The sequence below is a fragment of the Triturus cristatus genome, chromosome 8, assembly GCF_964204655.1.
Source record: "Triturus cristatus chromosome 8, aTriCri1.1, whole genome shotgun sequence".
NCBI classification, from domain to species: domain Eukaryota; kingdom Metazoa; phylum Chordata; class Amphibia; order Caudata; family Salamandridae; genus Triturus; species Triturus cristatus.
The window spans coordinates 413,080,500-413,106,210 of record NC_140591.1 but is presented as its reverse complement, the minus strand read 5'-3'; the positions used below and the strand labels follow the sequence as shown (position 1 = coordinate 413,106,210).

At 41.9% G+C, this 25,711-nt stretch overlaps 1 protein-coding gene across 7 annotated transcripts in view; it reads right to left on the bottom strand.

Moving 5' to 3' along the window:
• Positions 1 to 25,711, bottom strand: part of DGKH (diacylglycerol kinase eta) — a 725,438-nt gene that overhangs the window by 64,363 nt on the left and 635,364 nt on the right. For all 7 annotated transcript variants that reach the window (XM_085621806.1, XM_085621809.1, XM_085621807.1 and 4 more), the window contains 4 exons: positions 21,976 to 22,142; positions 16,443 to 16,548; positions 11,960 to 12,052; positions 7,983 to 8,102 (listed from right to left, as the gene is read on the bottom strand). In XM_085621806.1, the coding sequence (XP_085477932.1) occupies positions 7,983 to 8,102; positions 11,960 to 12,052; positions 16,443 to 16,548; positions 21,976 to 22,142 (486 nt within the window). The remainder of the gene's footprint in view (positions 1 to 7,982; positions 8,103 to 11,959; positions 12,053 to 16,442; positions 16,549 to 21,975; positions 22,143 to 25,711) is intronic.

The window sequence follows — 25,711 nt, the reverse complement described above, 5'->3', positions numbered from 1 at the left end:
CAGGCGGATAACAGGGTGATTTTAATAGGTGCTATAAAGCAGTGGGAGAGGGAGGCGCTGGCTTCTTTTGCTGTCAGATCATTGCGTTCCCTTTCATCTGGCTTACACCCCTTTAACTTTGCTTTGAAACAGATTGTCTTATTGTAAATCACCAAAAACCTCTATAGCACTTAAGCATTCCAATACGTTAGCATTTGCTTAACAAGCAAAGGACAAACATTGAACAAAGAACTTCATTTCTTTATAAGAGGCTACAAGATACATAATCCATGAGCCCAAGAAAAATGGGACACAGCATATATGCAGATGTGTGTTATTTCATTGGCGCTGGGTGGCATTGTTAGAAAAGGTTTACATTTGAAAGGCTTGGGGGTGGATAGCTGCCTGTCACTTGTGGGCCTGTAACTAGATACAGAGACTATTTAAAGCCGGGCCGGGACTCCCTGGTGGATGTGCTGATATGACAGCCTGATAGAAACTTGGGAAGCATCAGGAAGTGAACTGAATAACCCTGGGAGTGGTAGGTGAGAACTAAATTAAGGCATATGACTTATTTTGTTACTCCCACTAAGGACAGATTGCCAGCGCGAGCCAACCTCCATTACAGCAAATCAGACCCTTTCCCCTATGCCGATTTGATTAGAATGGCCAGCATCGCGCAACAGAGAAAAAAAGAGGTCTCACAGTAATTTTACAGGAAGACAGGTTAAAAAAAAAAGCACCATAATTAAGCAGTTAAGGCTGCTAATACGGGAGTTTATATGCTCTGGGACCAGACACGGGCAGCACATATCGATATAGCGCGGGATATTAAATCGACGGCGTGCAGACCTACTCCAGGGCCCTTGGAGGAATAGTCTAATTATAGAGAGGAATAGTGTTTACAGGTCTGTTTTGGGGGCAAAGATGGTGAAAAAAGTGCAAGTTTTGTCATTAAAGCAGAACATGCTGTTAACAGAGAGGCCACAAGCTAGATACCGCTTTATCTCTCATAAACAGGAAATCCGAGCTCCAAAATCTGCTCGAAACCCCACCTCCTTTAAGTGTGTGTGAGTATGCCTGTGTGTAAGAGAGAGAAACTGAGAAAACCATGTATGAGCGAGTGTGTATGCATCTATTATTTTACATTTGTGTGAGAGGGGCTGAGAGAAGTTTCTTCATGAGAAAGTAATGTGAAGTGGGGAATAAATAATAACAAATAATAATAAAGCGTCTTCTAGAGTGCATGGTAACACAATATGGTGTGTCCCTGTGAGAGGACCTGACCTACCTAGGCTGGAGCAGACTACTATGACTAGCAGAGGCTCACCTGAAAGTAATCTATGGTGAACTAAACATCCAGGTTTGAGTCTGTTCTGAAAAATTGTTTTGGATGGTCTGCTCTCAAATGGGCCGGCAAGGACTATCAAATCTTAGCTGTCAAACAGCAGAAAGGTCGGGCCCCTAGCATGGCCCTAAAAACACAAGGTACCAACACTGGGTTGCTCCCGTGGATCTCAGATTGCATGAAGGAAAATAGGGTTGCACCACTGCGAACACATTTTTGGGGCCTTTGTTATTGAGAATTTAGTGACAGTAACACAGGGCTTTAAAGGTAATTCTTTTCTCTAGTAGGAGTCAGTGAAGAGTAGCAAGGGCAGCAGTAACAAATGCCCTTCTGTGAAGATTTTGTACCAAACGTGCTGCCACGTTTTACACTTTTCAGCGTTTGTTCAAGCTCCCTTTTGCTACTCCAAGATACAACACATTACAATAGTCTAACTGTGAGGTTACCAGGCTTGATCAATGGTTTTCCTTGAAGCTGCAGGGAGCAGGTCCAGAATCTTTCTCAAGGTTTTGAGGGTCCCGAAACATTTCCCAGCAATACTGCTTATTTGACTCTCAAAGGAAAATTAGGGGTCGAACCAAACACCCAGACGTTTAGCTTTGGATTTGGGGGCAGGAGTCGGGGGCAGGGGTCAGGCCCAGAGTATCAGGCCACCAAGCTGATGGCCAGGTGGAAGAGGAGTTGCCAAAGATGAGGACCTCAATTTTATTAGCATTTAGCTTCAGACAGCTGTTAACCATCCAAGTGGCCAGTTCCACCAGAAGGGATTTAAACTACATTGCAGCATCATCCCCTGCTAAGGAGAGTGTCACAATTAACTGAATATCATCAGTGTATGACACAAGTTTACGTTGTGTCTCTCAATGATCTCGGCTAAGGGGCGAATATATAGATTGAATACAGTTAGGCCTAAATTGGAGCCCTGCGGCATTCTCCTAGTGGTAGTGGTAGCATCTCCGACATAAAAGGTCTTTGGGCAACTTGGAAAGTGCAATGTTGTAGGAAGAAGGCTAACCATCGAAGCCCATTACCACCAACTTCGCACTCCTCAAGCCTCTGTATGGGTAGGCCGTGGGATTCAGTGTTGAATGCTGCGCTAAGATCTAACAACATCAAAGCTGCAGTTTGTTCTCCATCTGCACAGCACCTCAAGGTTTCTGTGGCCAGAAATAATGCTGACTCAGTGGGATGATATGCCCTAAATCTTGATTGAGAAGGATGTAGCAGGTTATTAGATTTGATGAAGCTCACAAGTTGCTTATTCACATGTTTTTCAGTTATTTTGGCAAAGAAAGGGAGGAGCGAGATGGGTCTAAGATTTTCCAAATGCACATCATCAACTGTAAGTTTCATCCATAGGGGAAGCACATTTGCATGTTTCCGTTTCTGTGGAACGCGTCCCTTTTGAAGTGACATTGAGATCAACTGCTGAAGGTGAGTGAGAATAGAGTTTATTCCTTGGATCAAGATTCCAGGTGGGGCTGGGTCAAAAGGGGATCCTGATTTAATTTGGATAAAGAGCCCTTTTAACTCATCTATGGAGGTGGTTGTGAAATTTACAAGGCTATAGATTTTCGCAAGTTTGGTAGCAAAGAAGGTAGCAATTTTATTACAGCTTTCACTATAGAGTGTTACCATTGCAGATACACGCTTTAAAGATGACAGAGTTAAGTATTGAGAATGATTCTTTTGAAGACTTAGTTGAGCTCTCAATTTTCTAGATATAGAACTCTATGGGTGCTTATAATAACTTTGTGATACTGTTTGAGTGCTTTTTTACAGCTAGCCCGATTGGCCAAGCTATAATCTTTCCGCCATAGGTGCTCCAGGCACTTACAAGATTTTTTGGCAGTGGCTAGAGTGTCATTATACCAGGGCACAGAAAAAGAAGCCCATGGTTTACGCTGGGGACCAGCAGAGCTTTACTATCTATTACTCCACTGATCCAGCTCTCGATGTTGGTATTTGCCTAGTCAACACCTTCCCCTAAATCGGGGTCAGTGGCTGAGAGTGCCAATGTAAAAACCTCAGAGTTGATCTTCGCCCACTTCCTAAATTGTGCTGTCTCATTTCTACTACTGAGCGATGCCAGATTCAGAAGTGGCACTTGAAAAGGGGTCAGTCCAGGAACAACAATAGGGGTTTCCACCAAAAGTGTGAAAAAGTTAGAAACAATGGGGTCCAGAGTGTGCACCAACACAAGCGTGGGATTGGAAACCCGCTGGACTAGGTGCACAGTCTCCAGATCCCTAAATATTGAGTGGGCCCCACTGCAGGAGCTTTCATCAAAATGAAGATTAAGATCACTGCAAGAAGGTGGGTCAGTATATGGTGCTCACTTGTGAAAGTGTAGCACCCAACACTAACCTGGGAGACCCTTATGGTGATTTTAGGGGTTTAGATAGCAGCTCTCTAAGTGGAGCTGTGAAGGGCAGCCTTCAGGTTTAATCCAGGTGAAGTGCAAAGCAGCTTGGTTCACCAGTGTCTATTCTTTTAGTATAGGCTAAATGAAAAAGAACCACACAGTGCACTTATAAAAACAGATATGTATTACAATCACTCACTAACATGTTACAATACCTCCAACCTGGAGATATACTCGCAATGCACACAATGCTTTAGACATAGAACAGCAAGTAGCACCAATACACATTGGTCCCCAGAGGGGAGACCAGTCCATATATCAAAATAGTGAGATACGGACCACAACCATAAGATGTGACTGGACCCAGGAGTTGTAGGAGAGTAAGGGACCCCAGGAACCATTCCAGGTTAGAGTCTAAGAACCCCAAGACGGTCAGGTGAGAAAAGGATACCCAACCAGGTACTCAGTATTAATCAGCGGGTACGTCGCGGTTGCAGTCTTACCACAAAAGGACGAAAGAGTCTGTTGGAACCCAGAAGTGAGCTCGAGTAGAAGAATACCTGAAAGCAGAGGGGACAGAGTCTATGCCAAAGCAGGACGTCCAGGAATCACGGGAGACGATGACCACTCGAGTTCAATGAAACTGGTTAGATGACGAGGCTTTTAGTCGCGGTACACCAAATCGGTAGCTCTGCTCGAGCCACTGGGATGCTGAAGACAACAGAATTGATCCGTCCAAGCAACCGCATCAGCACAGGTCAGTTATAGCGGGGACAGACTCTTTCGACAGAACCTCTCGATGCGCACGAGTCAGTCATGGTAACTGTTGTGGTCACCGGGTGATTGAAGCGATGCAGCGACGCGTTGCACATGGGTTTGGTTACAGTGTGTTCTACGAAGGATGCTGGCCTCAACTGGATGGGAAGACAGCCCAGACCTCGGGAGAACGAAGATCCACCACCTGTGCTGCAGAACCTTGTGGAGTCCGTGGGACCCCAGGTTCAGCAAACTAGCCGATTGTGCTACAGTGCCTGCGGATGCAGGGGAGTGACTCCCTCACTCCAAGGGAGATTCCTTTGGATGTCTTTAAATGTGCACAGACGGAACCTGTATGGAGCACGGACTCTGATGGGGCAGCGGGTTTGCAGGACGACGAGGTCAGGAGTCGACAGAGTCTTCTCCATTGCAGTCTTGGTCCGAAAGCAAAGGACAATGAGATCAGTTCAGCATGGTCAGCATGACTCGGCCAAGATGTCCAGACATTCAAAGAAGAAGTGGAGTTGGATCTGAATCAAATCCCTCAACGAATCTAGGGACCCACCCTCAGGTAAGACTTTATGTACCCTAGGTTGAGGGTTGGGATGATTCAGGGGTCCATCCAAGAGGAGGGATAGGACAGTGGGAAGGATACTCCCATGTCCTTTATCCAGTTTTCACGCCAGAGCAGGGATCCATTGGCTCCCTGATGTGGTTTGAACTGGAGTATGCAAGGAGGGCACCAAATGTGCTCTTCCAGCATACTATGTGGTGCTGGCCAGCGCCCCACCCTGGCCCAATACACTAAGTCCTGTCTGGGAGGCGGTAACACCTCCCTGTTAAAGGAAATCTATTGTCCTACCTTCCCCTGCTCGGGCTTGGCCCAGCAGCAGGCGGGCAGAATCGTGTCTGTGGTCGAAAGCATCCCTAGGTTGCTGCCAGGCTCTCTAAGATCGGCCCGGGGAGCATGGAGGGCCTCCCTGATTCCAACATGTTTGATACCAAACATTCCCCCGGTTAATTTGAGCCAGTTTAGAGATGGACCTCGTATAATGACGCACGGCCTCTCTATATCGTAATGGTTGATTCACTTACAAGGCTTGGAGAATGGACTCTGGGGTTTGTAGGGGTGGTCTGCTCATGCAGGGCCACCCTCACACTCATAACCGAGCACCCTGCCTTTGGGACTGAAAGGCCTAGTAGAGGGGTGACTTAAAGGTTCCAAGGGCAGTGACGTTAGATATAAGGAAACTTATCTTTCGTGAGAGGTGCTTGCACCAACTCATACAGGCTGCAATAGCAGGCCTGTAGTCACAGTGTGGAGTGTCCTTCTTGGGTGACATAATACATGCTGCAGCCCACGGGGAACCCCCGGTGTACCCAGGCCCTATGTGCCTCAGTACCATATACTAGGGACTTACAAGGGTGCCCCAGTAGCCATATAGGAATGTACTAGATACACACCATAGCCAATTTAGGGAGTAAGCACAGTGACTGTGGTCCTGATTAGCAGGATCCCAGTCAGACTAGTCAGAAAACAGTTGAACACCAGCAAAAAGTGGGAGTAACCAAGATGGCAGATCCTACTTTCCTTCAATCACCTAAAACAATCAGCCTATTGTGGTGTAATGCAAAGTGGGGAAATGAGCTGCTGACTTTGAAACTGGGGAAACCAGGTTCAAGTCCCCGCTTTGACTTAACATCTTTCGATTCTGGGCAGACCACATAATCTCCCATTGCCATAAAAAAAAAACACAAAACAAATATTAGTAAATACTGGATGCAGATGTCACGCAAGACAAAGGGTAACCTAGCTTATTAAGGAACTGAAAACACCCATCGGAGTCTCTCATAGGTCTTATAAATTTCATATAATTTCAAAACTTTCAGTGAATTTTGTTTGCCATGATAGTCAGTGTGGCTTAATAGTGACTGGCGGTTCACCAATAAGAACACAGCTTATGTTGAACAAGGTTTACCTTTTTTCAATGTCCTTCCATGGTTTATCCCCATCTTAATTAACCATATTTCCTCATACAGATGGGTGGAGAAAATGCATGTAAAGACAGACACATAAAAAAGCCACTGGCAGCGTTCAAAGTCTCACTAGGAGACATCCGCATTTAAGAAAACAGAAACCAAAAGTGGATGCTACGTTACAGAAATCTATAAAATAGGAATACTTGTGAAGCACAGAAATATTCCACGATGTAATCTGCTATTGATAATCAAATTATTTTTTAAGAGGCACAGGGAGAAAAAGTGAACGGAAATATATTCTGAATATTGATCTCTGGATTCAACTGCCAAGCTCCATGGAAAATGCACTAAAGTGGACAAGTAAATGCCCTTTTGTTTCAAAGGTACTGCCAGAGGACATGAATTTGCCAAATGAATATAAATGTCAGAAGAAGGATGCTGTTGGGCACCCAGAAATCTGATCTGCCACGGCTGGTTTTCTGGCTGAACAAGGAACAAAGAAACCGGAGCAGGGAAAAGGGTAGACTCCTCCTTCTGGCAGCCAACCACTCCCATCCCTAGGGCAGTGGAGAGAGGTATGGGCAAGCGACAGCGGGAGCAGAGTAATTGGTTTCTAAAGCACAGTGCCAGAATGGAAATGGGCAGGTGGTAGAAGAAATAGTACCAGCACTAATCAAGTGAAATTAATTTGTACTTGGTCAGTGCTCCTCAGATAGGAACAAAGTGACTTATCAGCTGTGCTAACCAATTAGGAGGCAACAAAGAAGAACGGCACTGGAGTAAACCTGTGGTAAGCATCAGGTGGGATCAAAGTCCTTTATTGAAAACAATACTCTCGCACGCAAGCGTATGCACAGCATGCTCACACAGGTTCGACATAACAACGACTTATCCGTCAAGCAGTTATCCTCTCCAACAGCACAGAGCCACTGTAGAGCTGTGCCCTGCCCATAGTTATCCAGCAGTCTCAAACAGCAGTCTCACCATTGAACTGTATCTGCCATTAAAAGGTAAATGTCCATTATAGAGCCTCTGTGGGGTCTGCACAATTTTTAACAGACCTCTGCTTAACCAGGGCAAGGGACATAGGTTTTAGAAACCAATGCGAAATGTAAAACATGTGAAGCGAACTTAAGGTACAGAGCCGTTTGCTTCAATTCACTGGAGACACTGTGTAAAGATTGTGGTGAATGCAAGAATCAAATAAAAAAAAAACACTTGCCTAATATCCATAAACATGTAAAGGAGAACACCCAAAAAGCGTCCATATGCAATGCTGTCAGATAGGTTTCCTTTGGAGAGGCAGGCAAGATTCATGTTTGCAGTTACATTTCATTAAGATCCGAGATATTGAATAATACAGTAATTTTTATCAGTAAATATTTAATACTTCAAATAAGTACTCGTCTCATCCCATTCTAATGTGAATTGTCAGTACAAGATCATTGTTTTCTCCAAATTTCTGATTCGGGAATCAAGGAAAACTATTACATTCCTGTTATCTTTACACAGATGAGGGAATACAGAAAACCCCAAATAACTAAATATACATACCTCCTCGTCATCTGGCTGCAGAACATAGTAGAGCCATGGAATTTCTGCAAGTTTTGTCAGTTCTATCTCAACATTATGTAAAGCGTTAGATAAAAGCTCTTCATGGTGAGACTCCAACTGCTATTAGAAAGAAAGTACGGGAAGAATAGAGAATGTGTTTAATGTCAATAAAGACCAATGTAATATTCCAAATAATCAGTCTCTGATTGTTAACAATATGTTTTAAAAATACTGCAGAAACTAGGATTAAACACAAATTCAACAGGCACAATCGGCAAAACTTGCCACACCAGCATGGTCTATTTTGCGGATTGTTATCTGATTTTTGTTGTTACCTGACCTGTGATACATTCATTCACTACGGCTTGTAAACCTGATTTAAATAAACTCTTGGATTACACTGCATTATAATTTTAAATCTCTGCTTCTAATCTGCCAAACATGTTTACAATGTTACAAATATACCAGCATCATCACCCAATGCATGTTTCATGACAGATCAAAGCAAACAAATCAGTGGATTATAAAAAACACATAATATAACAACCACTGTTGAAAAGGTTCACATATCTGCTGGAAACGTAACCCTACAATTTTATTGGCCTCTGTAAGTGAGCCGCCAAATACGAGAGGTCGTACTGCAGGCATCCTCACTACCCCTCCTTCAGGTAAGTAGCCTCTTTGCAGCTCTATATGTGAAAACCACAGGACTGGACTACTTTAAAAATACTAAAACATGGTCAAAAGTGATAGATGGAATGATTAAATTAATATCAACCACCGATAATTACTTTGGGTCGCATCCCAGTCCACTGTTATTTTGCACACCATGCAGGGTTGTGGAATTTAATAAAATATCTACTTGTCCATGGGACAGGTTTCGTCAGAAACCTACTTGTCCTGTAAAATAATCTACTTGTCCTTTGGTATCACGTAGTGCGGCGATACATTATGGCAGCAATCTCATTATATAAGAGTGCTGATAATAGCCTCTCTGATTATGGCAGAGCTTATACTATAGTAGGGTTTAAATTCTAGCGATTTCCGCATTTTGCTACCTTTTCACAGATCTACATACTGGGGCTGGATGTAATGTTAAGCTATAGTTCCAGGGTTGGAAACAGGGTCTGTGCAAACCTACAAAGTTGTATGTTTTAGGGTTTTTGCCAGCTCTTCTCTAATCTTTTCCCTTACTGAGAAAGGCTGGAATTTTACTCCTGACAAGTGCAGAAATAAAACGTATTCTCCTGTTGGAAAAAAAAGTGGTTGGAGGGAAAGTGAACTTTTAAACGCTAACCAGATTTTTGCATGAGTGAAATCTACACATGCTCGTGTTAAAATGCAGTTCACAAATATTTTCCAGGAGTACGGTTTCCTGGCCTACTTCTGTACATTAATGTGAATTCATGAACGCTGTAGATCTGCACTAATGAATGGGTACACTTTTGTGACTGGACGCCATCTCATGAACTCTTTCACTTTTTGGCACATTAAACATTAAAATCGTTTATTCTATGACACTTGCTTTGTGGTGTATGGCTGCATTGGGCAATGTCCAACTCTTGGGCAATTTTCAAATGGTAATTTTAACTGTACATACATTTGTATACGGGAGAATTTAATTGTAATAAAATTATTCTCAGTCTAGAAAAAGTCAGTTGAACGAAACACGTGTCGGCTGCCAGTGTGTTTTTGTACATGGATCTTTGAGAAGAAGAGAAAAAAAAGACAAAGGAACATTTTATGGACTCCCTGTGACTACCTACATTACAATTTGGACTGATTGAGGTGTGCCTCGGCATATGTGCATGACTTTTGTGACTTTACTTCTGAATTGGGCCCCTGCTAAAGTCTTGAGTTACCAAGACCTTTTGTATTTTATAAAAATTCTCTCTCTATAGACTGGCTTCACTTGGAGTGAAAGCATGCTGCTTTTTCACAAGGAGCATATCAGCACACAAAGTAGTTTTGCTCAGTGTCAGAGACTACTGTGGTAATGAGTGCTTTTTGAGAACCAAAAATATTATTGCTTTTTGCCAATGTTTGTTATAATGATGAGGGCCTGGCAGCTCCCAAAACTATAAGGTTTTACAAAAATCATGTCACAACAAGACACGCTTTGACAAAACCAAAAAGTTGATCACCAGTGTCAGACCTATTGGCTTTGCGCAAAAGAAATGGCACCTAACATTTCAAAGTAGTTTAGCAAAAGTGTTTTTCCTAGTTGCATTTTTTTGTGAACATTTAATTTGAAAGCAAAAACTCATCAAATCTGCATCTAATCAGAGAGCATCCTGGGTGCATTATACATAGCCTCATATTGTTAAACTTTGCAAACATGTGTAGACGTTTGTATACAGAAACCACTGTCAGCAGTGCAGTCCTAACTTACAACATTTCCTCTGAGCGCTCAACCTAATAATAAAGGCTTTGCAATAATGAACCATAAATACAAGTTTGAACAACATTAACATATGGACACAAATATCACCTTAACTGCAGACAATGCCCTTCCTTTATTCATAATGCGTTACATTTACACTGGCAGCCAAAGGGTTTGTGCTGCAGGAAGATGGGTCTACTTGTGCAAAGGACAAAATAAACATGGAAACTTGTTGTCCTTGAACCCAAACAATATATCCTGGGAGTTGGGCTATAAGAATTCCACACCTCTGCCATGCCACATCAGTTTAGATCAAGTCATATGCAAATCAATCTTGATGGTGCTCCAATGGGAAACAGTCAAGCTCAAACTGCCTGGCCAGTTTCTTCCCTAAACCAGAATACAAGCAACCCAGGACCGGTTTCACCCTTATTAGGGCTCCTCAGCCAGGTATTGCTTGGTTCCATTGGCACAGAGTCATTGGGACACACATCTGGGCATACCTGTCCCACTTATGGTGTCACACTGAAGTATGCAAAAAATTGATGGAATGCTTGATTTAATCTCAGTCACTGGCAAGTAATTTCAGCTACTGGTAATTACTCTGGGCCACATCCCAGTCGATTATTATTGTGCACACCATGCCACGTTAGGATCCAGCCATGTGTATTGGACCTGACCTGACAGTTCGGGCTAGACTGTTTCTATTAGAGCAGTGCAAAGACTGATTTGCATATGGCTGTTTCCAAACTGGGGTAGCATGGTGATCGAAATAAGATGGATTTGGCAGGCATCCCCAAGTGATTGACAGCAGCTAAGATTAATTAAAGCATTCATCCATCACTTTGTTTTTGATACTTCAAAAACAAGCACTGGCTCACCCAATAGGCCAATTCTTGTTTATTTGTCACTTTTTGGTAAAAGGAAAACCACTTTTAGTCTCAAAAGCACATGCAGTAGTGGCTGGCACGGAAGAGAACTACTTAGTGTGTGCCTTGTGAACATGAAGTTAGCCAATGTGTAAAGTGGGCTGAACAACTAACTTCTGTAGTGGGTGGGAGAAGAAACAAATGACAATAACAGACCAATGGATGAGGAGGGGTGGCAAAAGGCTCCTATAAGTAAGTAAACTTATATGATATATATATATATATAAAATTTTACTAAATCAAATGGTCTTGGCTACCGCCTAACCTAATAAAGTAACAAAACAATTGCCAGTTCGTGCAGGGTTGAGATTAATTACTATTATCCCATGGCCACATCAGTGAAAGAGCACATGGCAATGCTGCACAACCTGTAGCTCTTGATTTCTCAAAGATACGACAATATGTCACCTAAGCCCCATTTTTGTAAAGGTTAGGAAATTGCATTTCATATGCACTGCGAGGCAACACTAAACACTGTCATCAGGCAGACCCAAACAAAACTATCACTAGCATCAACATTGTGGGCAGGCAGTAGGACACTCCATTGACTTATAATATTGACTCATCAGTTCTAGGACACGAGAACTGGGAAAGCTTGTAGAGCAGCAGGATCCTACTATCCATTCTTGACACACTGAGGCAAATGCGTCTAAAGGCCCTCTTACCAAAGGAACTCTTCCAACTAGTAAAGACTCGGTTTCATTGTGCAAGGCCTTCACATTGATAGAGATCTCCATAGCAGTGCTCCGAGTAAGGCTCTGGGAAGAGAAAATACAGTATCAGTTTACAAGACTAAAACACAGGTTAAAGATCATGACACATGCTGATGCTGACAGTGAAAGAGGACAACAGTACACCTGATGTGACTTTGTGGGATATAATGATGTTAACACTGCTAGCTAAGAATGATGAAATGCCCCCTTTAGTAGTTAATTGGAAGACATGTTCAATTATGTGTGCGTCCTAATAGGAGCTTGCAGGGCCATATCTGTGTACAGGCAGAGGGGTGATTTCTATGAAAATCAGGGTAATCAATCAATAACATAGGTCAACCTGGTGGTTAATATGTGGGGTAGGCTGTTGTCCTGAACTGTAAAGTTGAAAAGAGCAGTTTTTATGCATACCAACCAAGGGATTATTATTGGATTTTATGCATACTGGCAGATGTGCTACTACAGTAAATTGTCAGCAAGATTATAATGTGATTTGTGATATACGCTCTTTGCTGTTATATGAAAATTTAAATAAATATATATTTTTTTTGTTAAACAAAGTGGAAGAGGACCAGTCTTGCATTACGACATACCACTTTAGTAACCCAGGAAATACAAATATTTCATCGAACTCGGCAATTAAAAAATAATGGTGGGAATACAAACGTGTAATGACCTGGTGGAAGAAGACATTTGGGGCAACTATCCCCAAAAACGATAGTTTATAAGCAATTGTGAACAGAATTGAATGAAAATATATTTTAAAATGTTCTATTATAACTCTCTTGGTCTAAAGTTATAGATAATAAATAATGTTCACACTAGACCACAGCTATTGCTTTCTTTTGTGCTCTCTAATTTTAAGTTACTGTATGCCATGGACCAAATTTGATATGGTTGATGTTTTAACACCGATTTTCTTCTTTAATGTTTAATAAAGAATTGCTATAAAAAAATAAAGAAGTGCACCGTGTGGAGACTCGCACTCTTTGTCAAGGGTATTGATGAGCTTGATATCCAAAAGAGGAAAGAAAGAAACCATAATCACCCACAAGTGAAATTCCTACTTCCCTCCAATGAAAGAGAAGATAACTGCTCAACGCTTAGCCAAGTGGCAGAACAGACTGCCTACAATCTTTGAAATGCAAAATGGCACAGTGAGGGAGAAGAAGGGTGGCTGCTTGCAACCCCTGAGCTAAAGAGTTTCTTACCAGATCCCAGAGGTTAGGGAGGACAATACACTTAAAACATGAAAGCAGAACATACCAAAAAATTGTAACTGAAAAGAGTGCACCGGCTGTCATTAAACCAGGCTTTTTCAGTGAAACACAAAGGACTAAAATTGAGAAATAAATTGGATTTTAAGCCTGTGCAGTTAAACATTTGGAAAATAACATATACTAGTTTAAACGTTTTCAAGTTGGGACTATGAAAAAATGAAAATACAGAAGTTGAAATAATTAAGACATTTGGAAATCTAGGCTAAAAATGGCAAACAACAAGCAATCACACAACACGTAACATGGCCTGGAAGTTTCCAGAATTTGAATAAACTAGTAAATGTAATCAGGAACCACGAAGTAGGAGGGAGAAAAAGGCAATGCAAGGAAAAAATAGATAATTGTTACAGGAAATAGACTCTCTAGCAGCTAGTATACTGGACACATGAAAGATAGTTGGGAGCAGGTGAATTCATTTTTTATAAAGTCTTATTATAGCAGGGTATGGTATATAGATGATGGGAGACATTAACTATGTCAAGAAATATAGCAGTGGGAACTGGGCAAGACAGAAAACAGATAGTGCAGGGGATATGACAAAGCAAAGGTTGTGCAGTGTTAAACGGACTCAACAGGTAATGTCTCTATACTTCATCACACATCGGTGCCAAAAATGGACTACAGGGAATATTGGTGTCTAATGGTACGTGAACCAAGCAATTGCCATCACAAGCAGCTTTCAAAGAGGAAGATGGTGGAGGGACAAGGCAGTGGACGAAGCAACATAACAGTAGAAGAAATTATAAAGTATTAGGACATTGGAATGTGGAGCACTCCATTGTAGACAATGGAGTGCTCCATGCTTCTACGGGCCGGTAAAGGCCCGCAGAGCAACATTCCAATGTTGTACAAAGGCCTCTCGTAGCTCGAGGGGATTTAAATCCCCTTGAGCTTCGAAAAGCCTTTGTTTAATTTGTTAGAACATTCTGCCCTCTAGTGGCATAATGTTCTACTATTTCACCTTAGACTATAATTTCTGGAATCCAAACAATGATTGATAACACATTGCTACATGTACTTTTATACCTCTCGCCGGTTTAGTAAATGTTTTCTCTTTTTGACCTTATGCTTTCATTACTATAGCCTTATAGCCCGCCGTAGCGGGCTATACCGCTATTAAAGTCCCGCTGCTTTTGTTAAAGTCCCTCGCCTTCGGCTCGGGCCTTTAACGCTGCAGCGGGCCTTTAATAGCCGGTATAGCCCGCTACGGCGGGCTATAAGGCTATAGTAATGAAAGCATAAGGTCAAAAATAGAAAACATTTACTAAACCGGCGAGAGGTATAAAAGTACATGTAGCAATGTGTTATCAATCATTGTTTGGATTCCAGAAATTATAGTCTAAGGTGAAATAGTGGCACTACGGGAAAAAGAAGCAAAGGTGAAAAAACTGCATGGAAAAATATATCAACGTTTGAAGACTCTGAAAATAAAGTATGTGTGAATGGCCAGGGAAACAAATAACAAACCGTTATGAAATTTGGCAATTATGGACACCCTGCACTATGAATGATATAACACACCATCATGACAGTTTTCCAGGATCATTTCCAATTTGAGGTGTTTGTTTCTTGTGCACTTTATGTTACAAAAGCAACTAACTGCACATAGGATTTAGCAAATAGACAGCACATCAAATTATTCTGTTAAAACAAGATTGTTAACAGAGATGGGTGCAGAATATACACCCCCTGGAAAAAATGTATACAATATTTGAAGCAATTTAAGGTTAAAATTTGAATTTTTGTTACATTATTTATATCACATTAGTAGTTACATTAAACATGGATATTACTCGCGTTAGTAGAGCTAACCAGACCAAATAGTGAATGTTTCAAAGTACTTTATTAGTAAAACCATGATACTTTTATTCCCTTTAATAAAGTACCCACTAATTCATAAATTACCCTAGTAAGTGGGAGAAGCCATGAACAAATATGACATTCACATTGGACACGGGATGAAGACACTAAGAAGTACACATCCATCCTGGTCAAATGAAACACATTTTCGCTGAAACATACATTTAAAAAAAGCGGAGATATGTAACAAAGCACATTCCAGCAATGTGTCTTGGAGGACAACAACTTTGAATGTATATAGCAGGTTTGGCAAACAAAGCATAGATTTAAGGTGAATTAAACTAATCAGATTACTGACCCAGAAAAGGAACAATAACACAAGTACAAAAGCAGACTGAAGAGGTATTTACTCAACACTTCAAGGAAGTAAATACAGAAAATAACCAGATTAACTAGACTCTAGAAGCATAACGTTCGCAGAAGTTAAAAATTTACTAATGCCACATGCCAAGATATTAGTTACTCTCAAACAAGTAATTACAAACAAGGAAACAGCATGAATTTTATTTAAAAAAAATATTTTTTGGGTCAGTCTGCCTAAGTATTCTGTTGTCCATTCACAACTTCTTAACTAGTAACTAGATGATGGCGTCTTCTGATGTGTATCTACAACTGCATTCTTTAAAGTTAACTGTGCAACACTAGGTACATCACCTGACAGATGGATGTTATTATTAAAATCTGATCTAAAATCTTTCTGAGCCAAACTTGTCTAATTTTGGCTAGTATATTTCCATCTCTATTAGGCTAAATCAGATACATTGTGGGACACAGCCCAACAAACATTTTACAGAGTATGCTATTAAATATGACAAGGTTACCGTCATACCAGTGATGCGTAGGTTTCCGGACAATCATTTTTGTTAGCTAGTATGCTATCTTTTTCTAGCAAGAAAAAGAGAGTGTTTGGTTAACCTGGGAAAATGTCAAATTTGTTTAACAAATAGTTATTCCAATCATACAGCCAGCCTAGTGACTAGTGAAATATTCTAAAAATATCAAAATGGAAAGTGGCTCTATATAAGGGGTGCCCATCTCACCACTTTTATTCTGTATATATATTTAAACGGCTTACAATGCGTATACTGCCTAGTTGAAAAATTGTCAAGAATTTTAAAAAGAAAAATATAAATACATTACTGCATTTTACACGCATAACACCGCTCTATTTCTTCAGGTACCCTTCCCAATTTGGATAGTCTAATACTATTAGGGAATTTCCAGAGGTTAAAGGGTATATGCCTCAATACTTCACAATAGGAACTCCCAGATGTGAATCGGAAGTGCTTCCTTACCTCTGGAAATCTCGGACTGGCTTTGTTTAGTGCATGTGAGCATGCGTTTACTGCATGCGCCAATTCCTGCTCCAGCAGACTGTGGGATTTTGCAGCTTCACAAATTCTAGAAACAAGTCAAAATACAGTCACTTGTCAATATTATACTAGAAGAATACATACAAATAAATGTCATTTTTATTTTTAAAATTGGCAAAATCATTAGAGCAATGATTTAAGAAATTTGCTTAGGAACGTCTTCGTAATGTTGCTAAACAGAAAAGTGTCACGAGTAAGAGTTTGTTTTATAGTTAAAGAAGAGAAGAAGGGTGGAACCATAGGAATACTTCCCTTGAATCCTGCTACATAAAGCCATTCGTCCAGGTTTACTCTACACTTGGGGAAAAAAAGTTTACGTTTACCTCCTAGCTAAGTACTACTCCGCTTTAATGCGTTGCCATGCACCAGTGCTCAACAATGAGAAACGTGGCTGCTAAACAAGTCATACAACAGAGTCGAATAGTGAAAACGTTTGTCTAAGATCAAGCTATAATTACTACTGACGTGCACTGAAACGATAAGTGAGTCTTTTGTGAGGTAAGAAAACGCGGTACTACGAGGCAGTGCATTATTCCTACCGCACAGAAAAAGAAATATAATTTTACTCCCTTGCATCATGTGCTGGACGTACTTATGTGCTTTATTTAAAACCTTAAGTTTTGATGGAAAATGTGGATGAAACGGATGATTAATAGCAGGTCAATAACAAAAATATTCCAAAAGTGAAAAAGTACTCTGGTGAGTCATCACCTCATCAAAGATCTCACTTAATATTAATCGGTGAAATTTAGAGTTGTCACCTAACCTCACAAGTAGGTGCATTCATATGTATTCATCAAGATGACACAGTAAATTCGTGTTCTAGTTAGAAAAAAAAAATCTAACACTTAAGGGTATACATTATCATTGATCTGGTTATAGTATAAGAAGTTAATGACTCTTTCTGCAAACAAAAATTTACAAATATAATAGGTTTGGTCTTGCTTCTTCCTCTCTACCAAAGCCAGGCACTTGTAAATACTTATCTGTCCTGAGATAACTGGTAGTGACTAAGTATTTACACTAGTGCAGACTTTTTATGTATGTTTTTAAGCACTGGTCCCCTCTTCTCTGATGCAAAGGGGCTGGTGAATGTGTAGCATGTGGCATTAGCTCCCTCCCCCTGTCAGTAACGAGCAGCAATTGTTCCGAAAAGTACACACTGGGAGGTGATTTTCTCCTCCTGATAAACCCTGAATCCATTTTGGTTATCTCCAAAAGTCCTGTTCTGTATTTAGGTGAGATGCAGGGCATTAGTCTCACATCCAGATGAGCCCCAACTTCAGTCTTAATGTCTGTGAGTACAAGTGTCCTGACCTAGAGTCTGGTTAGTGCACCAGAGCAGCAAGGAGCCTTTGGGGGTACCTGCTTCCAGGTGTACGGCCAGGTCATCTGAGCCTGGAGTGGGCTCTTGATCAGTTATTGACACAAGGCAACTCTTTCTCCCCCATCTTTTGCCATTTGCCGCAGCTGCCACCTTCTGGGATAAGCGAAACTCAATGTCACCCCTTACTGAGAGGCCTGGTATGTATGTATGAATGAATGAATGAATGAATGAATGAAGCATTTATAGAGTGCATGGTTACCCGAGGGCATCCCGCGCTAAAAGACACTCTAATCACTCATAACAGTTCACGGGAAAAGTAAGGTTTTTAGCTGTTTACGGAAGTGTCCGTGGTTAGTTTGGGACCGAATATGCAAGGGGGCCATATTCCAGAGTTTTGCACCAAAGTGAGAGTACATACGGCCTCCACATCTGGTGCGTTTTACTTTAGGAACTATTAGCAAGTATTTGCCCTCTGATCTTAAAGTTCTTTGTGGTTGATAGGGGTGAACCATAGCCTGGACCAGCCTAGATCCTTTCCCAGTAAGAGATTTTTGTATGATACACATAGATTTGAATTGGATCCTCTGCTAAATGGGGAGCCAATGTAGTGAGGATAACGCCGATCTGGCTGAGAGGCGTTTCGGAATATTCAACAGGAGTCGGGATGCGCCGTTTTGTACGGTCTGCATAACTTTGATAGTAGACAGCGTATACCATTTTGTCATTGACAAAGAGTAAAAGGACTGCTAGGGTATCACAATGGTGCAAACAATAATTCCGCCTGTGTGTCCGCAAGTGCCCCGGGACACAACATGTGAGGGTTAGAAAGTACTAAACATGGAAGGTAAAACCAGGCTAACGCCCCATACAGAATGATGCACCAACGGCTCACGACTGTCTGCCAGGCCACACAGAAGACTTCCATGACTAGGCATCCTGCAACCACAAGCACATTACCCTCCTCTTGGAAGGACAGCAACAAAAGCCATGTGATGATGTTTTTGCCTGATGCAGGAGATGTTTTAATGGGCCTGCAGTCTCTGCACAACATCTCCTACTATCACTGGCAAATTGTGTTTGATTGAAAGCGCCCGTCCAGTAGTGGTTTTAAATTGAAATGTTTTTTTTTTGCAGTTTTATACGACCAGAACTTGACCCTACGGTATTGGAGCACTTTGCATGAGCACCAGCTACATCACAAATGGAAACACTCCATTTTTTGAAGGCACGAGGAGAGTAAGTGATTTGCCTAGAATCACTGGATGTTGAGTCGATGCCGCGACTAGAAACTAGTTCCACAGCTCCCAAGTCAGCAACTCTGGCCCTTACGCTACACCCTTAGACAAGAAATACGTCTGAAAGTCATGGTGATAACGAATACTACTTTGACTGTAAATTAGGCTGAAAAAGTATCAGCCCTTCCATGTGGCGCTGAATGAGAGGAGACATCTTTAGACTTTATAATTACATGCGTCTAAGTCACTGCCACTCGTTTATTACTGGCGTTAATGTTAACTTACTGCAAGTGAACACTAGATGGCGCCGATACACAGAATAACGCAAAAATAATTCAGCTACGAAAACATAGTTCCGAAGTTTACTTGAAATGCACCAATCAATACAAACGCATTTTAGGGATTTTAGGGTTTTTTCCCGAACAACTCGAGAACCTATGAAAGCTTAACACATACCAGAAGCAAAGCTGTCTGATCATGTTCTCTCAACTAAAACACTTTAAAAGGGCTTGTGCAAACACGGGAATACTAGTGAGGCCCTCACTGCAGAACTGTACCTTCATCTAAATAGCACAGCGATTTAACGCACCTGCTATGGATTCAAAACACATGGTTTTGTGATCTGGTCTCTCCTTTTCTAAATTATCAGAATATCGGACAGAAAACATGTTATACCAGTTAAACCAGCATTTTACGAAACACCAAATCATACCCTGCGGTAAAGTTCGTTCGGAATATGTAAACTGCCCGGAGGCTCCACATAAAACACTGTACTGGGCTGCAGGGGTCTCCTTGATGGGGTCTTCACTGCTCTCCTCACTCACCGCACTGGTCGTCTAGCTCATCGTGTTGGAGACCCATCTCTTCTGGCTTCACAATGAAGACCAGCTCAAGGGCAGAAGTGCGCCCTTGTCGTGGCCTGGGACCCTCGGTTTCATCTAACTTGGGAACACAGACGTGGGTAGCTCTGCTTGACTTTATTCCGATTGTACACCCGGATATACTAAATATGTTATGTCATATGCTGGCTGCGTAGAAGGGGCTTAGAACGAGTGAGCCGAGTGGGTACGAAGTGATCAAGGTGAGAGATACGAGGCAGGAATGGGTCCAGAATGTGTACATTAGAAAAGAGGTTGTGCTGAACATTTATACCGTGCTAGCATGGGACAGGGTTAGGCTGACTGGAGCGGGTTGGGCTGATTGATTTTATGTCTCTAGGTCGGGCTTCTCCAATGAATTGTTTGAGAGCTACTTGTAACTCCACAGCTATCTAGAAGTAGTTCTCATGTGGTGTGCAGCCCAGCCAACTACATTTTAAGCTTTTGCTTTGCCGAATGTATGTATCCCAAAATTGAAAAACCCATACTTGAGTTGTAAATGTGTGTGGTTTCAGAACTCAAACTGATGTTTGGTGAAAAATGTTATGTAAAGCCCCGTGTTTGAGTGATAAATCGTGCAGCATAGGAGAGACTTATTACTAATATTATCTTGGTGCCGGGCATTGCAGCTTTGACTGTAGTACATTAGCCATGTAGAGGCACTACAAATAGTTGAAGCTTTTTTAGGTCTTGGCTCTAGACAGCACATGCGTTGTCTCGAAGAGACATGTTGTATATACTTTGTGAGCTTCAGCCCCCTGCCCCTATTCCCATTTTCTGGCTCCATCATCGCTCTCCTATTCTTTCTCTCCATTTGTCCACAGCTTGCATGCGTCATACCTCTTTCTGTGTTTAGCCCTCCCCGAGAGCAGGGACCAATGTCATCTATCCATCCATAGCTCCCAGTAAAGCAGCTGGTTTTCTAACTACTTTTAAATTGATTTTGAGAACTTCACATGGAATGGTTCTTCTTTGTAGCATCCTTTGCAGACTGTCCTCAAGATACAGACTTTGTGTAGAGAGAGGCTTCTCACTGCAGGTAGCACTGGGGCTCTCCTATTCTAGAGCACCCACAATACAGGCACGAAAGAGGTGTGAGGTTTCGGCACCTGGCTGTCATCAGACCGACTCCAGGAGTGATCAGGGACAGATAAAAGCACAGACTTCACCCAAAGACAGCCTCATCTTTCATAACAGAGTCTGCAGTTCGACCCCACACCCCTAACTTCCACCAAATGGCAGTGCTCAGAAAAATGAATGTGGAGCTTCTTGTTAACCAATAGGCTCACAGGACATCTGAAGGCAGCCCTGTCTTCATTCCTAACTTCAGTATCTTGGTCTCCTCCCTCCAGCTACAGGAATGCAAGAGATAAACCCCCAAGGTCTTGGACCACAAACCTCACCCTCCATCTCGATCTATGTCAACCCATCGATATCTAACATGAATCCCACTGGGCTCCATTACTCGGACTCAATCCCGCTATTCATGATTTACACTTGCGACACACAGAAACACAATTAATACACACGGGATGTCGGCGTACAGGTCTGAGCATGCACATGGAACAGAATGTTAAACAGGTTGTGCATTACGCCTCAACTCGACCCGCTCTGATAAAAATGTGATCAGATTATTATTTTGCTTGCCCACGGTGTGCTGCCACCACTGCTCTATGCACCATACTCATGACAGGGACAGCAGCTCACTGTTGTGCGGAGGGTACACTTGGTACATTCCTGAAAGTCACAGCACAGGTCCAAGACTTCTCGTAGTCAGGGACAGTCCTAGGCTTCTATGGACATGTTTAGCTTAGCTAGATGCCACACTCACTACAAGGAAAGGTCAGGTTACCAGATATACAAGAAGTTGGGCACTCAAGGCAGAGGAACATGACCGTATACCACGCAGGGGGCATTCCTGTCCTAAAATGTCCCCTGAAGCCTGGTGGGTTTTAATTTTTGGAGCATACACCAGAACTGTAAACTATAGTGGCAATGCGTTAACGCTTTCTTACCTTGTAATAAGTTCCTCTGCAGCTTGGGAACAGAGCTGGATCTGTGAAACCTCTTCCTCTGTAGCGAGGTCAACTGCTTGCTGTGGGTATAAGTGAGGCCGGAGGGCTGGTTTGCAAGAATCACACTTCTGCTTGTCTTCCCAGGATTTCAACGTGTTCTCAAAAGCCTATGAAGAATGAACGTACACTCTCAGTGTCTGAAACAATGCATTGGTCAGGGGCAAATTCATGGGCAGTGTTAAATAATGGGCACTGCATATCTTCCTGGATATAAATGCTAGATACAATTCTTTGATTGCTCTACTAAAACACACATTTACCTGTACAGTGAAAAGTTCTATGCACGATGCACAATGCATTATTAAGAGTGCATCAAGCAATACATCAGAAAGGGCACTGGAAAGGGCAATAGGGAGTTGCAAGAAATGTGCCAATCAAATTGTCACTGCATAGTGTGCTATACCAGAAACAAAGAATTCAAGGGCAGACCAGTTGTCTACAAAATCATTCCCCTCCTTTTAAAACCGAACCTTTGTTACACAATATACTACAATTAACATGTTGATATCCTGGGGAATAAATACACATTATGTGAAAGAAAGGATTTTCCAAATAGAGTGTTACTTGTAGACTGAAGCATTTAACTAGAAATATTTCCACCTGAAACAGATATATGCCCAAGTTCCCCGTTCATAATTTAGACACTCTACTAAATGAGTGTGTGATCATTCACAGATGAGGCGAAGAAGCTGGAAGAGGTGCACTTCCCAAATAATCTCAAGAGCTCAATAGGCTACCTATGTACAGATGGTGATTCCAAATGGGAGTTCCCACACTGTCAAGAGGACCAGATTTAATTTAGGTGAGTGGGGGCAAAATCTCAGACAGGCAATGCAATATCTTGAGGAGTCAACGATTCACTGTGTTTGCAACCCCCGCCTCCCAACCCCTAAAGTGTTTTTTTCTGCTGTCCACTCTGGCTGCAGTGTCTTAGATGCAAATGCAATGAGAGATCTGTAGTAAAGCGTAGAAGCTTTTGAGTCAGCAAACATTCATATTGGACAAAATGCTCAGTGCTTAGGTGATTATAGGTGAGTTAAAAAGTAGTGAAAACAAGTGCTGATTACAAGAACAAACGGACAACGGGATAATAGTCAAACAGAAACGTAAATCACCAATCACAATGTAACAAAGGCTATTTGTGTTTATGTGTGTCCCTTGTCTAATTAAACAGTCATCGTTTGAAACCAGGGTAATCATCAGGAGAAGAAGAATTGGAGAGGCTTGGGAATTAGAAGCTACAGAAGTAAACAAGCATTGGCATAGCCAATAGGTCTCGCCTTTGGGACCTTAAAAGTGTTTAGCCATGCAACAGTTGCATAACTAAATACTTATAAGGTCCCAAAAGCGAGACCTATTGGCTATGCCAAGCGGCCGTGCGGCCGCAAAAGTGACCGCGATCAAACATCAGAGCGGCTGTGAAAGTGAAAGTAATCGCGGTCAAGCGCGGCGTGCGTGCCCGCGCACATGCACTGTAGCTCTAGGCTGGCCTGGTAGCACTTTTTGGAGCCCTCTCAAAAAGTCTCACCAGACCAGCGCATGCAATGGGTCAGTCGAGACCTTAAAAGGGCACTTAATCTACGCATCCTAGGCTGATTCTAGAAAGCAGACTGCGAGGGCGTGGTGGGCATAAGACAGCCCCAAGTCAAACTCATTAAAAAAAATGTTTTTTTTAAAACAAAGATAAGACTCAAGACTTCCTTTTCTAAGAAAACATTTCCTGGGTCCTACGGCATTACTGGTCTGTGACCTCATAACCGAGCTTAATTTGAGCTGGTGGTTACTGGTACTTAATTTGAGCTGGTGGTTGCCAGTGGCACTCGGTTTTGGGGACCAGCTCTTATTTTGCCTCATCAGAAATTAACTGGGAGCAAGAGTGGGAAAAACACACAAACGTGAAAGACGAATGAAGACAAAGACGGAAAAACTTGTACGAAGGGAGAAAACAGGGACTAGTAAGAGTGGGATAAGATTGTAGCAGTATCTGGCAGTGGATTAAAGAGGCTCGAGGTGATTTCAAGACGACGCAGCCTTGGTATTTGGCGCACCAAGGAGCAGAGCTATGGACACCAGCACTCACACTTTTACAAATTAAGCGCTGCCTCTAATTTTAACATCTGCCATCCTCTATTTCGCCTGAAACCGTTACCATTGAGAACCTGGTTCTCAAAGACATCTCGTTAAAACTCAACATCATTTTGCTCCTTTTAATACTTGAAAGGAAGGGAGATCTTTTTGTAGCCACCTGAAAAAGAACAGTGCCATCAAAATCAAACCAGTTGATAGGGGATGCAGAGTTGTGATGCAAAACACTACGGACTACAGTTCTGAAATATACAGCTAACTGCATAACACAGAACATTACAAAAAAGCTGAATACAATTCCCTCACCCTAGACAAGAATTTTTAATGTTGTACTTGATTTAATGTACATATGTTAATGTTGTAATAGTCTGATTTTTCTTGTCATTTTCTTTAGTGTGGATTACTTATAATCCTAAAACTTTTCTCAAGATTAACATTGAAACTAAATGAACTAAACTATGCATGATTGAGACCTAATCCAACACAGGGGATTCGGTGTCAGTTGATTGGTGTATTTGACTTGTTTTGACTTCAGTCTGGAACAGTGGCTGTCACGCCAAGCAGGGTTGGGCCCTAGAGTTAAATTTCCCCAAGGCCTTTCATCACAAAGTGGCTCTGCCCATGGAAGCTGAGAGGTAAGTCCTGCAAAGGATACTGGCTGATATGCTGTGCAAACAAGCTTGGGGTTAAGTGGATTAATGCATCCGCTGCTGAAATCTGTCTTTGACCTTATGGTAACACATTTGAATACAGACAGGTTCACTTAACCTTTCATTCTACCGATGTTAAATATTAAATAAGTACCACTGTATTGGTAATATTAAAAATTTAAGATTTAGTTCCAAGATGCACCACATGCTGAATGCATGCTTTACAAAAATACAGGTTGTTTAATTGTATCTGCAGCTAACTATGTGTTCTTTAAGCACTAGCAGGAGTTTTGGGGAAAGGCAGAGGATGTCCCTCCTCAGGAGGAAGTGACAAGAAGTGTCAGTTCCCTTTAATGTTGGAGAGGCTTTTTTCCTCTCCTTTGTTCTGTGGTTGGTATTCTGATGGCGAAGCCCGCCTTAAGGTCAAAGCTCTGGATGGCAAGACCCTTGACATCTAGAACGATTTCAAATGTGAGCCTTGCAGTGACATCAAATAGGCTTCACGTGAAGCGCTCAAACAATGGCCTGACATTGACTGACAATGTGAATGACAAAGATGTCAAAGTGTTTTAGAGGGACTCGGTGAGGTGCCAGAATGAGTTCTATTAAATATTGAGATTAAGGCGTCATCAGTCCTTGGCCCTTTTGCCAGTGTTGTGCCCATAAGTACTTTGTTCCTAAAAGGAAAGCTTGGCCCTGTGGACATAGCCATCCCTGTCATTCAGTAAGTTGTAGAACATCATCAAACACACATTGCAATCCTCAATTCTGTGAGAGTCTGGAAAGCAAACTAAACAAAACAGATGTCTAAACTTCCAAGATTTTGTTCCACCACAGGATGGAAATGCATCAAACAGAGCCAACATACAACTGAAAAGAAAGTTGAGGAGATGAAACGCGTTACTTACCTGTAACAGCAGTTATCCAGTATTGGTGTCTTT